The sequence below is a fragment of the Herpailurus yagouaroundi genome, unplaced genomic scaffold (assembly GCF_014898765.1).
Source record: "Herpailurus yagouaroundi ecotype Mexico unplaced genomic scaffold, PumYag 194, whole genome shotgun sequence".
Taxonomy (NCBI): domain Eukaryota; kingdom Metazoa; phylum Chordata; class Mammalia; order Carnivora; family Felidae; genus Herpailurus; species Herpailurus yagouaroundi.
In genome coordinates this window covers 2,746,866-2,762,403 of record NW_024412425.1, presented here as the reverse complement: position 1 = coordinate 2,762,403, position 15,538 = coordinate 2,746,866, and the positions used below count along the sequence as shown (strand labels likewise).

Here is a 15,538-nt window from a genome sequence, read left to right as displayed (position 1 = left end):
ATTTTAGTTTCAGGTATATATCATAGTGATTTGACAATTTTGTACTTTACTCAATACTGACCAAAATAAGTGTCATTACCATCTGTCACAATACCACATTATTGCAGTATTATTGACTATACTCCATATGCTGTACTTTTCATCCCTATGATTTGTTTATTTAATTAATTTATTGATAGATTGATTTTATAACTGGAAGTTTGTACCTCTTAATCCCCTTCACGTATTTCATCCATCTTCCAAACCCCCTCCCCTCTGGCAACCACCAGTTCTCTGTATTTATGATTATATTTCTATTTTTGTGTTTTAGATCCCAGATTAAGTGAAATCAGATGGTATTTGTCTTTCTCTGACTTATTTCACTCAGCATTATGTCCTTTAAGTCTATCCATATTGTTGCAAATGGCAAGATCTCATTTTTTTTTATAGCTGAGTAATATTACATTGTATATACATACTACATCTTTATTTATTCACCTGTTGATGGATATTTAGGTTGCTTCCATATCTTAGCTATTGTAAATAATGCAATAAACATTGGGGTGCATATATCTTTTCAAATCAGTGTTTTCATTTCCTTTGGGTAAATACTGAAGTAGTGGAATTACTAGATAGTATGGTATTTCTATTTTTAATTTTTTGAGGAAACTTCATATGTTTTCCACAGTGGTTGCATCAATTTACATTCCCACCAACAGTGCAGGGGGGTTTCCTTTTTTCAGTATTTTAATTGTGTACTATTATAGAATTCAAATGAGAGGAAGACTTTTCAAATACAGTACATAAGGTAAATCTTTTATCATTCTTACTAATCATCAGATAAATGATTTTGGAGCAGAACGTCCTCATATAATTAATGTGAGGTTGTACCTCATTCTAAACATTAAAATTCTTACTAGAAGGAAACCTTAAGGAAAAAAATAAGTTTTTAGGTGTTACAAATGAAGCTATTTATGAACATTTGTGTATAGATTTTTATGTGAATGTAAATTTCCATTTCTCTGGTATAAATGCCTAAGAGTATAATTTCTTGGTCTTACACTAAAGTCACATTTTCTCATACAAGAAATGGATAAAGTATTTTCTAAAATTGCTTTACCATTTTACATTTACACCAGGAGCATATGAGTAACCCAGTGTTTCAGCATTTGGTGTTGTCATCACTTTTTGTTTTAGCCCTCATGTTAGGTATGGTGATGTCTCTTTGTGGTCTTAATATGAATTTCCCTAATGGCTAATGATGGTGAACACCTTTTCATGTGCTTGTCATCTGTATATCTGTTTTGGTGAAATGCCTGTTTGTGTCTTTTAGTCATTTTTGAATTGTTTTACTTTTCACTCCTAGGTTTTGAAAGAGTATTTTCTGTATTCTAGATGATAGTAGTCCTTTGTTATGTGGTTTGCAAATATTTTTCCAGGTGCGTAGCTTATCTTTTTTTCCTTTTTTTTTTTTAAGGGTTTTTGTTTGTTTGTTTATTTGTTTTGAGAGAGACAGAGAGTGTGTGTGTGTGCAAGCAGGGGAGGAACAGAGAGAGAGGAGACACAGAATCCTAAGCAGGCTCAGCACTATCAGTGCAGAGCCCCACGTGGGGCTTGATCCTGCAAACCATGAGATCATGACCTGAGCCAATGTCGAGAGTCAGACACTTAACCGACTGAGCCACTCAGGCACCCCTTTAAGAGGGTCTTTTGAAGAGCAAAAGTTGTCAATTTTGATAAGGTCTGCTTTACCAGTTTTTCCTTTTATGGATCTTGCTTTGCTGTCAAATCTAAGGATTCTTTGCCTAGCCCAGATCCTGAAGACTTTTTTCCTATGTTTTTGCATAAATTTTTCATGATTTTATGTTTTACACATAAGTCTGTGATACATTTTGAGTTAACTTTTCATGTATATTGTATGCTTTAGCTTGGTGTTCTTTCTTAGTTTGTTTTGGCTTATGGATGTCCATTTACTTTAGCACCATTTGCTGAAAAGTCTGTTTTTCCTCCATTAAATTGCCTTTGTACCTCTGTCAAAAATCTATTGAATGTATTTGTGTATATCTTACCTCTGGGTTTTCTCTTCTATTCCATTGATCTATGTATCTATCCCTCTGCCAATATTACACTGCCTTGATCATTGTCATTTTATAAGATGTGTTTTCTTTTTTATTTTAGAGAGTGTATGAGCAGGGTGGGGAGTAGATGGAGAGAGAGTGAATCTTAAGCAGGCTCCGTGCTCAGTGTGGAGCCCAACATGGGGCTTGATCCTATGACCTGGGATAATGACCTGAGCCGAAATCAAGTCAGAAGCTTAACCAGCTGAGCCACCCAGGTGCCTCTATAGGATGTCTCATGAAAAATATTTTTATAATGATGTAAAAGTAATATAGCATGTGCTACCTTAAAACGATTTGTTTTGAATCCTTTTACTAAGGACCATATCTTTGTGTAATTTAATTCCACAGATAATATGTTAGCCTAAAATTTCCTGTAGTAATTTCAAGTAATGCTAGAACTCACATGATATTAGAAAGAAAGACTGTGTGATCAAACAAGCCTGTAAATCATGGCATATTTCACATCACTTTTTTATTTTATTTTATTTATTTTTTTTTTGTGGTCAAAATCTATCTTTACTGGTTTTTTTTTGTTTTGTTTTATTTATATATGAAATTTATTGTCAAATTGGTTTCCATACAACACCCAGTGCTCATCCCAAAAGGTGCCCTCCTCAACACCCATCACCCACCCTCTCCTCCCTCCCACCCCCCATCAACCCTCAGTTTGCTCTCAGTTCTCAACAGTCTCTTATGCTTTGGCTCTCTCCCACTCTAACCTCTTTTTTTTTTTTTTTTTCCTTCCCCTCCCCCATGGGTTCCCGCCAAGTTTCTCAGGATCCACATAAGAGTGAAACCATATGGTATCTGTCTTTCTCTGTATGGCTTATTTCACTTAGCATCACACTCTCCAGTTCCATCCACGTTGCTACAAAAGGCCATATTTCATTTTTTCTCATTGTCACGTAGTATTCCATAGTGTATATAAACCACAATTTCTTTATCCATTCATCAGTTGCACATCACTTTTTTAAATATAATTTATTGTCAGATTGACTTATATACAACACCCAATGCTCATCCCAACAAGTGCCCTCCTCAATGCCTATCACCCATTTTCCCTCTCCTCCCACCCCTGTCCATCCTCAGTTTGTTCCCTGTATTTAAGAGTCTCTTGTAGTTTGCCTCCCTCCCTCTCTGTTTGTAACTATTTTTTTTCTCCTTCCCTTCCCCCATGGTCTTCTGTTAAGTTTCTCAAGGTCTTTTTGAAGCAATAAGTTCATTGTATTTCATCAGGACTGTAATAAATATTGTAGTAAAGCAGCTTTTTCAACTTCAACTCATCATGTGCCAAACTTACTTGACCATAAATCCCTTCTTATAATGCCTATTAATATCTTTTGCATGTGAACTATTTTTGTAAACACTGCTCTAGCTGAAAGAAATAATCTCAGGGGTGGAAATTCTAAAACATTATAGCTTGAGGCCCACTAAGTTTATGAGAGAGCAAGTTGCTTTCTCTGTAAACCAGTCACATTCTTCTTCTACATATGGGACCCTTGTCCTTTTAAAAAAGGGAAATCCCTCTATGTAATGATCTTCCTTCACAGTCCTTTCTTACTCTTCCCTATACCCCACTTCTTAGTTCAACTTAATGAGATATTGAAAACAAAAAACAAGAAAACAGGTTTGTGGGATTTTAGAAGCATGGTAATAAAATAAATGGCTTTATCACTGATATATCTAGTCCATAAATCAAGCTTTCAGAATTAGAGGTTGTTTTTTTAAGGTAAATGGTATAACAAATAGAAGAATAAAGATGGTCAAGTGGACCATGGTGTCATTACTTTGTTCTCTACTTCTAATGGTTTTTTACTTATTCTCAAAAGAAATGTTAGAAATTAAACTTATATTTTTATGTAGTTTTTCTTATCATATTGGACTGAATTGCCTTCTGAAATTACATAATGCAGTTACCTCCAAAATGAGAAATTATAGCAAATATACATAAAGGAAAAAGAAAATATGGCTTCCTAAACTAACATGTTAGAAGCCTTATTAATACTTTTCTGTAGCTTTCTGTATGCTGAAATGTACATGTTTATTATACATGGTTCTTTTTTTCATGGTTGTTTGTGGATATTTATATATTTAAAAAGGATCACTATATGGACATCAAACTGTGACTTTTCCTATAAAATACATCATGGACATCTTTCCAAGTACATATAAATCTAACTTACTCATTTTAGTGTTATTAGCTACAGAATACTACGTATATAGAAGTATTATATGTTCATATTGTTTATTGATGAATGTTTATATTGTTTCCATTTCCTTGTTGCGTTAGACAATTGTCAATAAATATCTTTATACGTAAACACTTGCATATATATGTTTTTATTTCTGTAAGATAGATTCTTACATCAGGTAGTATGTGTATTTTTTTTTATTATAATAGCTAGTAACATTACTTTCCAGATATAGTACATTCAGTCCATCAACACTGTTTGAGTTGCCCATTTTCATTTTCCCACAATTTAACAGCACTTGGTGCTCTTTGTCAGTCTTTCTGATGAAAAATATGTCATTGCTTTAATTTGAACTTATTTAAATATTGGGTAGATTGAGCATGATATCATTTGCTTACGAGCCATATGAATTTTCTGTAAATTACCTATTGATAGTGTGCGCAATTTCTATTGTATTTTTTTCTTTCATTAATTTGTAGAAGTTTTTTGTGTTTATGGCTATTATCTTTATCATATGTGTTGTAAAAATAATTTTTCAGTCTGTCTTGTTTTTTAATATATCCTTTGTCATAGATTTTATTTTTACTTTTATGGAATGAAATATAATCTACATAGAGTGTTTCTTACATATACCCCAAGATTATTCACATTTTCCTAAGTATCTTCTAATATTTTTTGTATTTTAAAGCCTTTTTAAGCTAAATTTCCCTCCAAATTTTTCTACTGAAGGTTTCTAAAACTATAGGAAAGCTAAAATAATAGTGCAATGACTATCCATCACATCCTAGGTTGACTTAGTTGTTAACATCCTGCCACATCTTTATTAATTTTATATGGAGTTATTTTTATTTTATTACTCCTACTTTATTAGGAGTTACATTTCACTCCTAAATACTTCATGCATAATCTAAAAATAAGGAGATTGTCTTAATTATAAGAGCACGATATTAGAAAATTAAAAATAATTCCATAAGTTCCCAAATTATCTCAAAACTGGCTTATGAAATGTTTTTCCAAACAAGGATCTGATTGAGGCTCTCATCTCATCTCATTCTTTTAGACACTACCATTTTTAGAATCTAGGCTTAGCAGAATGTCCAACTTTCAAAATTTGTCTATTTCCTATGAATAAATGCAGGAGAAGCAGTTTTGGTAAAAAAATAAATAGAATGATGATATGTATTTACTATAGCAGAAGATACACTGTGTAGTATATAAAGTATTAAATATAATTATATAAGTAAAATAAGTTGTCCTAGTATTGGTACTGCTAAATTTGTTCACTGATTAAGGTAGTGACTACTAGACCTTTCCATGGTATACATAATAATTTTTAACTTTCTGATTAGTATGCAATGAATGGGATGGATAAATTCTTTTGAATAGTTCAGAAAATGCGACAAGGTTCTCATGTATTATGTAAAATTAATACATGTTAACATATATGTTTGCTTCATATTTTTATAGTAAATATATGAAACATTAACTATGAATGTCAAAGACCCATTGTTTCTCAAACCTTTTCCTGAGGCAGCCCTATTATAGATTTATCTATTTATTTATGTATGTATGTATGTTTATTCATTTTTGAGAGAGAGAAGATGAGTGGAGGAGGTGCAAAGAGAGACAGAGGATCCAGAGCAGGCTCCATGCTGACAGCAGTGAGCCCCATGTGGGTCTCCAACCCACCGACTGCAAAATAATGACCAGAACCAAAGTCAGATGCTCAACGGACTGAGCCACCCAGGTACCCCTATAGATTTAGTGTGTATAATTCTAGCCCATATACAGGTATCTATCACTTTTCCAGATCTAATTTATTCCCTAAATGTGTTGGATGGCTAATTTTTATTTTTTCAAACTATTTTATTTTAGAGAGCACATGAGCAGGGGAGAGGAGCAGAGGGGGGAGAGAGAGAGAGAGAGAGGGAGAGAGAGAATCTTAAACAGGCTCCATGCTCAGTGCAGAGCCCAAAGTGGGGCTCAATCCACAACCCTGGGATCATGACCTGAGTCAAAAGTAAGAATCAGATGCTTGGGGCGCCTGGGTGGCTCAGATGGTTAAGCCTCTGACTTCAGCTCAGGTCGTGGTCTCACAGTATGTGGGTTTGAGCCCTGCATTGGGCTCTGTGCTAACAGCTCAGAGCCTGAATGCTGCTTTGGGTTCTGTGTCTCCCTCTCTCTCTTCCCTTCCCTGCTCACACTTTGTCTCTCTCTCAAAATAAATAAACACTTTTAAAAAAGAGAGAGAGAGATGCTCAACTGAGCCACCTAGGTGCCTCTGGATGGGTAATTTTGAAGTGGTAGGAGCCATTTCTTAGTACTGTGTATTTATCTCATTCCCAAACTCCACTTTTCTTAATGCAACTAAGATACTCTTTATCATCTATAAAATAATCCACTAAAAACTTCTCATGAACATAAAGCATTTAAACACGTGATTCTTTTTTTTTAATTTTTTTTAACACTTATTTCTTATTGAGAGACAGAGACAGAGCATGAGGATGGGAGGGGCAGAGAGAGGAGGAAACACAGAATCTGAAGCAGGCTCCAGGCTCTGAGCTGTTAGCACAGAGCCCAATGCAGGGCTCAAACTCACAAACTGAGATCATGACATAAGCCAAAGTCGGACGCTTGACCAACTGAGCCACCCAGGTGCCCCTAAACATATAATTCTTTAACAAAAGAAATTCAATCATGTTTTTCTTTTATAACACAAGGGGCATGTTCTCTAATGAAACCCAACAAAGATATAATGTAAAAAATACTCTAAATTAAATGGTGGTAGTGCTCCTGAACACATAGTGGAAGTGAATTGGAATCTATAAAGAGCTACATGCTTGGAGAAATGATAATGATAGTGAACATGTTTAAACAGAAATAGAAGTCTGAAACAAAATCAATTAGGTTGGCTGAGATGTGACCACAATACTCTACATCCTATCACCCAGACTTGCTTCAATTTAAACTTTTTACATAGTATGAGAATTAAGATTAATTATTGAGAGGTTTTTATTCAGATGGTGCATGTGGGGTAAAAAATTTTAAACACTGAATATTTGGATAATACATGTTCAAATCATGAGAGATAATGTATGTGTACCTATTAACATGTTATTTTGCATAGTTTATAATTTCCTCAAATGATACTACCTTTCCATAAATTTCCTTATTTATTTTTGAGACCTATTCAGGCTGAGATATACAAATAAACTTTATTTTTGTGTCTGGACTAATATTCCATTACATATATGTTACAGTTTATCTGCTTCTTCTGTCAAAGATTTTAATGCACAGCAGAGTTATAGCTAGTTTAAGTAGAAAGGGGTTTATTAAAGGATAGTTTTCAGAATCTCAGGTGTGAAGGTGAGGGCAAAGGATCAAGGACAGTAAAACCAAGAGAAATCTTGGAACACATCATTGGGCTAGTGGAAAAACCATTGTCACTACCCCTGCCACTCAGTCCCCATGATTCTGAGAACTGGCTCTACCAGGGCTTCAGCCAATGAGAATCAAAGACTGTTGCCACTGTGTTGATAGGTGTAATCTCCCTACGTGTGACTCACAGTTCACACTAGTTTCCTGTTTTGGGTTGTTGAATCTGGTTAAAAAGAGATCATGTATGGAATTCTTACCACAAGATATCCTGGAATGTATAATGGTTATCATTTATAGAATGTTTATAGTGCCAGACAATATTCCTTAGAACATGTCTACTTACCATTTGTATATAAACTTACTGAATCCTCACACCACCTGGATGTAGAAATTGTTATCTCCATTTTAGGTGAGGAAAGTGAGGCACAAGGAAATAAAATAACTTGGCCAAGTTTGCAAAGCTACAGTGGCAGAGCCATGATTCAGACCAAACTGTGGAGATACTTATGAAAATGATGGCAACTCTGTTTTCGTAATGAAGCACAATATTGCTGGCAATACTTTTCCACATAAAGTACTGTCTTACTGGATCTGAGAAAATAGAAGTTTTTATAGTTCAACTTGGAGTAGTCTGCTTCAAGTCTGTACACTTAACCACTTTTCTGTACTGCCTCTTTACTGTGTGCAGCTAATTAATAGGTTGGATCCTTGGCAACTATTTTTATTGCCTGGTGCCCACTTAAATTTATTCAGTGAATTCACTGAGGTTGGTTCTTCCAACAGATGAAACATGGGAACTCATTGGTTTCAGTCATTCTTAGGCAACCCAGTATATGAAGACTTCAAACTTTATCTTTTGAGGCTTCTCCTTAATTACATTTCAGTCTGTTGCAGTCTCCATCAGGGAAGGAGAGTGATAGAAGTAACTTGTCTTTACCATGGTAGTACTTTTACTCATCACTTAGTTGGCTAACTAGTTTTTTTTTTTAGGTTTTTGTTTAAATTCCAGTTGGTTAACATACAGTGGAGTATTATTTTCAGGTGTATACTTTCGTGATTCAACATTTATATACAACATGTGATGCTTATCATCAAGTGCACTCCTTAATCCCCATCACCTATTTAGCCCATTACCCCCTCCACCTCCCCTCTGGCAACCATCAGTTTGTTCTCTATAGTTACTAAAAGTTTGTTTCTTGGTTTTCCTCTCTTTTTCCCCCATGACTGTTTATTTTGTTTCTTAAATTCCACATATGAGTGTAATCATATGGTTTTTGCCCTTCTCTGACTGACTTATTTCGCTTAGCATAATACTCTCTAGATCTATCATGTTGCAAATGGTGTTAATTTCTGATCTCTTCAAGATTAGACCTAAAATAAGGAAAAGGGTTCAGGTAATTTCTTACTTGACTGAAACTGTGATTCAACATTGTGATTATCTGCAATTGGCAGATAGTTATAGATGACTACCTAATGGAATGCTTTTGTGCCTTCTTTGGAGAACAGCCAGCAGTTGGGAACTTGCAGTTCCTTTTAAAAATTATTTTATTATTTTTTATTTTAGATATGGGGGGCAGAGGGAGAGAATCTCATGTAGGTTCCATGCTCAGTAAATAGCCCGACACGGGGCTTGATCCCACAACCCCAGGACCACAACCCGAAGTCAAGGGTAGGATGCTCAACCACTGAGTGACCCAGGTGCCCCTACAGTTCCTTTGATTCAGACAAATGTATCTCCAGCCCTTAGGATTTTAATAATACTTCTAGATTCTCTATGCTAAAGTTTATTCAATTCTCTAAGTGGCTTTCCTTTATTAGACCTAGGGTCACATCTGGTCCTTGGGAAACATTCATGCATTCTTATTCTGGATACACTCTGAGATTGTTGGCTGATGGAAAAGCAGCACTAGTCAACCCTTCCCTTGGCATTTAGATTTCTCCAGGAAGTCAAACAACATTCCACTTTGGTCTCAGGTGGTAGTGAGCTAAAAATCAAGAGTCAGACACTCAACTGACTGAGCCACCTAGACACCCCCATAGGTTGAAGTCGTAATCCCAGTCACCTTAGAATATGACTTTATTTGGAAATAGGGTCATTGCAGACATAATTAGTTAAGATGAGATCATACTGGATTAGGGTAGGCCCCTAATTCAATGTGACTGGTATTGTTATAAGAATAGATTAAGACATTTAAGATACAAAACAGATGAACATAAGGGAAGGGAAGCAAGAATAATATAAAAACCGGGAAGGGGACAAAACATAAGAGACAAATATAGAGAAAGAGGGTTGCTGGAGGGGTTGTGGGAAGGGGAATGGGGTAAATGGGTGAGGGGCATTAAGGAATCTACTCCTGAAATCATTGTTGCACTATATGCTAACTTGGATATAAATTAAAAAAAAATAATAAATTATTTAAAAAAAGAAAAAGGAAAAGAAAAGAGAAGAATAGATTAGGACAGGGGCATCTGGCTGGCTCAGTCAGTAAAGCATACAACTCTTGATTTCGGGGTCATGAGTTCAGACCCCACATTGAGTGCAGAGCTTACTTAAAAAAAAACAAAAAACATAGATTAGGACACACATGTACAGTGGGAAGATGATGTGAACACACAGGAAGAAAATAGCCATCTACAAGCCAAGGAGCATGAACTGGGACTGATCCTTCCCTCACGGCCCTCAAAAGGAACCAGCCTTGCCAACATCTTGATATCAGACTTGTAGCCTCCAGAATTATGAGACAATGATTTATGTTGTTTAAGCCACACAGTTTGTGGTGCCTTGTTATGGCACTCCTGGAAAACTAATATAGCATATTACTCCTCAATAAAATTGATTTGGAAAAATTAAAAACACTCTATGGAAACTAAAAAGAAAAAAAGTTATGATCATAAAGGTCAGGATATTGTTATATTTAGGATAAAGGGTTGGAATAGTGATTGCAAGGCATTGTTGAAGCGCTTTTGGGGAATTGGCAATGTTCTGTATCTTAACCAGGATACTGCTTACATGGATGTTTAATAATAATTTGTTATGTTATACTCTTATACTGATAGTGGGAATGCAAACTAGTGCAGCCACTCTGGAAAACAGTATGGAGGTTCCTCAAAAAGTTAAAAATAAAACTACTCTATTGTCGTAGACTCTGGGTCTAAAGTTCTCTCTTGTCTAGCAAAAGAGCGGGACGCAGGATTGAAAGCCAGAGACGGCTAATGTCTGGGAAAAGACATGAACCCCGAATAAGGGTCCTTACCCCATTTTTATTAGGATCAGAAGGCTTACAAACATGGTGATGGACGTGTACAAAAGGCAATGAATCTGTGAACATTTACTTGTGGACATGAGGAAAAAGGAGTCTTGAAGATACCCGTGGTTAGGGGTTTAGGTTAATACAAAACAAAATCCAGGCACTGGGCAGTCAGGAAAAGGTTGTTTACAGCGGACATGAGGCAGCACCTTGGTTTATCTTGGCTAGCCTGGGGATGAGACAGATAGGGGGAATAACCTCAGGGTTGACAAGGCACCTTTTCTTTTGTTAACCATCTCCACTCCAGCTGCTTTGCCTGCTGCGCAGCGGTCCATAGTCCAATTCACCAATTTACCTAACTTGGCTCTATTCTCCCGTGAAAGCAGCTTTTCTGCTATAGTACTAAATTGGGGGTGCTTCCATCCTGAATATCTAATCTTGTTTATTTCATATACCTATGTGTTGGGCACCTTTGCACCATTTCTATTTCAGGCCTTTGCCTCTCCCTATTTTGGGGGCTCTGCACCCCCCTCTCTATTTTGGGGTGCATCTGCACCTCCCTAATCCTGGCACCTTTGTGCCTCCCTATTCTTGGGGTGCCAATCTGATTTACCCAAACTCGGGTGTGAGCATTTTATGACTCTGTATTTCTTTATGCCTTGTTAACTCATTGGTGTAAGCCCCGGGGGATTCCTAAGCTTATCCCCCATGCTCTATGATCCGGCCATTGCACTACTAAGTATTTACCCAAAGAATACAAAAATACTAATTTGAACGGACACATGCACCTCAATGTTTATAGCGGCATTACCAACAATAGCCAAACTATGGAAAGAGCTCAAATGTCCACTGAGTGATGAATGAATGTATGTATATATACATACATTCAGAATATTACTCAGCCATAAAAAGAATGAAATGTTCCATTTGCAATGGCATGAATGGAGCTAGAGTGTATTATGCTAAGTGAAATAAGTCAGAGAAAGACAAATACCACATGGTTTCACTCATATGTAGAATTTAAGAAATGAAACAGATGAATAGAGGGGAAAAAAGAGAGATAAGCAACCATAAAACAGACTCTTAACTATAGAGAACAAACTTAGGGTTGCTGGAGGGGAGGTGGGGGGGATGGATTAAATGGGTGATGGGTATTAAGGAGGGCAGTTGTTGCGATGAGCACTGGGTGTTGTATAGAAGTGATTTATCACTGAATTCTACTTCTGAAGCTAATATTACACTATATGTTAACTAACTGTAATTGAAAAACTTGAAAAAAGTCATACATTTATGTTTATGCATTTTTGATAGTTTGTTATATTTCACAAGATAGCTGGTAGAAAGAAAAGAACCAAAAAACCCACAGGGTAGTAAGGCTAGAGTTGGGCTGGCAGGAAGGCAGCAACTTATATAACAAAATGGGAGTGGAATGGGAGAGTTTTTTAAAGTATGGTATAGGCATTAAAAGGGCAATGAAAGTTATGCCTATGGCTCTAAATTTATGATTCTGAGCCATTTCACAATGTATGAAAAGAGTTAAATGAGAAAGAAATGAATAATGAAACTGTGTGTCAAATAGTTTTGGTAAGACCAGAATTCTGAAGGACTGAATACGTAAACAAATAACTATAAGAAAGCAGGTGAGGTAAAGAATAAAAATGCAAGTAAAAGGGAAAATAATCATGAAAACAAAGTGCAAAGAAAGTGGGGATACTTGGTATCCAGAATATAATCCCCTAAATTTCAATAAAAAGAAAGACCTGATGTATAAGAAATATATTGAAGTGCCATCTAGGTATCTGAGAAGTTATAGCAACTACCACTCAAAAGACTGGGACTTTTAAGACAATAACATTGGAAAACATTTCAGAGGTGTTATCTTCTAAACAACTGTTATGTGACTTTGTACCATTCACACATGTGTCAGTCACTTATCTGAACATCTTAACATTTCTTTCTCTACAATCCAAGGCTTTTCTTTCTGCTCCAGCTTGAAAATGATATCTGGATTGGTGAGTTGATAGTCTATTCATTAACAGATAATTGGGGTGCCTGGCTGGCTCAGTCAGTTTAGCATCCTACTCTTTTTTTTTTTCAATATATGAAATTTATTGTCAAATTGGTTTCCATACAACACCCAGTGTTCATCCCAAAATAGCATCCTACTCTTGATTTTGGCTCAGGTCATGATCTCTCTGTTCATGGGATAGAGCCCTCCCCACCCCCCAACCCCATTAGGATCTATGAAGGATCCCTATTAGGATTTATGAAGCTAAAGAAGAGATTTCAGATTTCTTTTCCTTAATTTTTTTAATATTTATTTATTTTTGAGAGAGAGAGGGAGAGAGAGTGAGCAGGGGAAGGGCAGAGAGAGGGAGACACAGAAACCAAAACAAGCTCCAGGCTCTGAGCTGTCAGCACAGAGACTGACATGGGGCTCGAACTCATGAACTGCGGGATCGTGACCTGAGCTGAAACCAAGAGTTGGACACTTAACTGACTGAGCCACCCAGGCACCCTGAGATTTCAAATTTCTTAAAAAAAAAAAAAAGTCATGAAGACCAGATTTTAACTTTCCTTCTTATAAAACTAACAAAATAACAAAAAAACCAAAAACCTAACTTCCAAAAGAGTACAGAATAAGAAAAAAATCATTTGTAATGGCAATAAGAAAGTGAGGCATCCTTACTTTCATACATCCTATACTTTGAGGACTTTCTGACAAAAATAATACAAATGGGATGAGATAGAAAGGTATCACCAAGATCTAAGTTAGTACTATTCCTGACAGAAAAAATCTGACAAACATTAATTCAACACTTAATAGTACCAATCACTGCTCTAAACAAGTTATATGTAACAACTCATTAATTCTCAAAAAAAAAAAAAAAAAAACCATCCAAAAATTTAGACTCACCTTTAGGTGATAAAACTAAGGTAGTGACAGTTTAAGTAACTTGCCCATGGTCACACATAAAGTGATGGAGCCAGGATTGAAACCTTTTTATCTCTGAAGTCTATGCACTTAACCTCTATTATTATCAGAATTAACTAATAGGGACACATAGAAGAATTGTTTTTCTCCTAGGATATGGAAAATGACATAAGTAAAGAAAGGGGAATGTGTAAAGAAAGAACTATTTCATATATTTAAATATTAACAGATGAAGAAATGTCCTAGAAGACACAGGAAAAAATGGGATCAAGAATAGAAAAGATAATACAATATTTTTGAGAGGAGAAACACTTCATTTTTTGAGACCAAAGTAAAGAAGGCTTAGGAAAGACTAACTATGGGCCACAACTTCAAAATTATGCAAAAGCACTTTACTTTGTATCCATGAAAATTGTTTATTTTCCTCTGAGATATTAATTAGCTTTATAAATGGAAGACAACATAAACTATGTAATCAATCTTGCTAATTTTATGTCCTAATTTGTTTTTTCTTTGAAGGTCAGATTCAAATTTAAAGCTCAATTCTAAATTAACTTATTTCTGTATAGTCTAATTGCAATTTTTGCATCGTCTTACTAATTTATATTTTTTCCTGACATATTTGTATCCATTTAGTTTCTCATCTTATTGTTGAGATTATTGTGACCTACTTTATCTGCAGTGCAGAATAAAAAAGTAAAAGAAACACATTATTTAAAACTCATTTGAGACTTGATCATTTCTTCCTGGGAGAGAAGTGGAATCTTGAAATGGCCAACCTGGGTGAAAAAGAAGCCATAAACTATCAGGCTTACTTAGTAGCTCCAGACAAGTCACACTAGAAATAAGGTCAATCACCTTATGAGGGAACAATCTTAAGATTTTATGATCCATCAAAAGCCAAGAATAACCTCACTGTTTGGAAGCACCAATATATGGCCTATGGAGCTTCAATTTGAATTTTAAAAATTATTTTAAGATTAGAAGTATAACTCACAAGATATTTTTAAAGACTGCACCATACTTAAAAAAAATCCATCTATCAAATCTCAAAATCACAGAAAAGTTGCAAATATAGTGCAAAGAGCTTTTTTTCCCTGAACCATTTGAGACTAAATTGCTGAACTAATGCCACATCACCCCTGAAGATGTCCCTACATAACCACAATATATTATCAAAATCAAGAAATTAATATTAATACATTACTACCATCTATATTAGATTCCATCCAAGTTTCACCAGGTATGCCAATAATGTCATTTGCACTAAAGGATTCAGTTCAGAATCACACATTGTGTTGAAATGTCATGTCTCTTTAATCTTTAGTCTGAAAGTTTCTCAGTCTTGCCCTTTTATAATCTTGACACTTTTGGTTTTTTTAAAAAAAATTTTTTTTTTCAACGTTTATTTATTTTGGGGACAGAGAGAGACAGAGCATGAACGGGCGAGGGGCAGAGAGAGAGGGAGACACAGAATCGGAAACAGGCTCCAGGCTCTGAGCCATTAGCCCAGAGCCTGACGCGGGGCTCGAACTCACGGACCGCGAGATCGTGACCTGGCAGAAGTCGGACGCTTAACCGACTGCGCCACCCAGGCGCCCCTAATCTTGACACTTTTGATGACTGACTATAAGTCCGTCTTTGGAGAATGTCTCCAATTTGATTTTCTTTTTTTTTGGGGGGGGG

The 15,538-nt window shown here is 35.8% G+C and overlaps 1 protein-coding gene across 1 annotated transcript in view; it reads left to right on the top strand.

Annotated features, from left to right (window-relative positions):
- Positions 1–15,538, top strand: part of LOC121011362 (zinc finger protein 420) — a 129,445-nt gene that overhangs the window by 64,322 nt on the left and 49,585 nt on the right. The window contains exon 6 of the mRNA XM_040445674.1: positions 12,558–12,562. Coding sequence (XP_040301608.1) covers positions 12,558–12,562 — 5 coding nt within the window. The remainder of the gene's footprint in view (positions 1–12,557; positions 12,563–15,538) is intronic.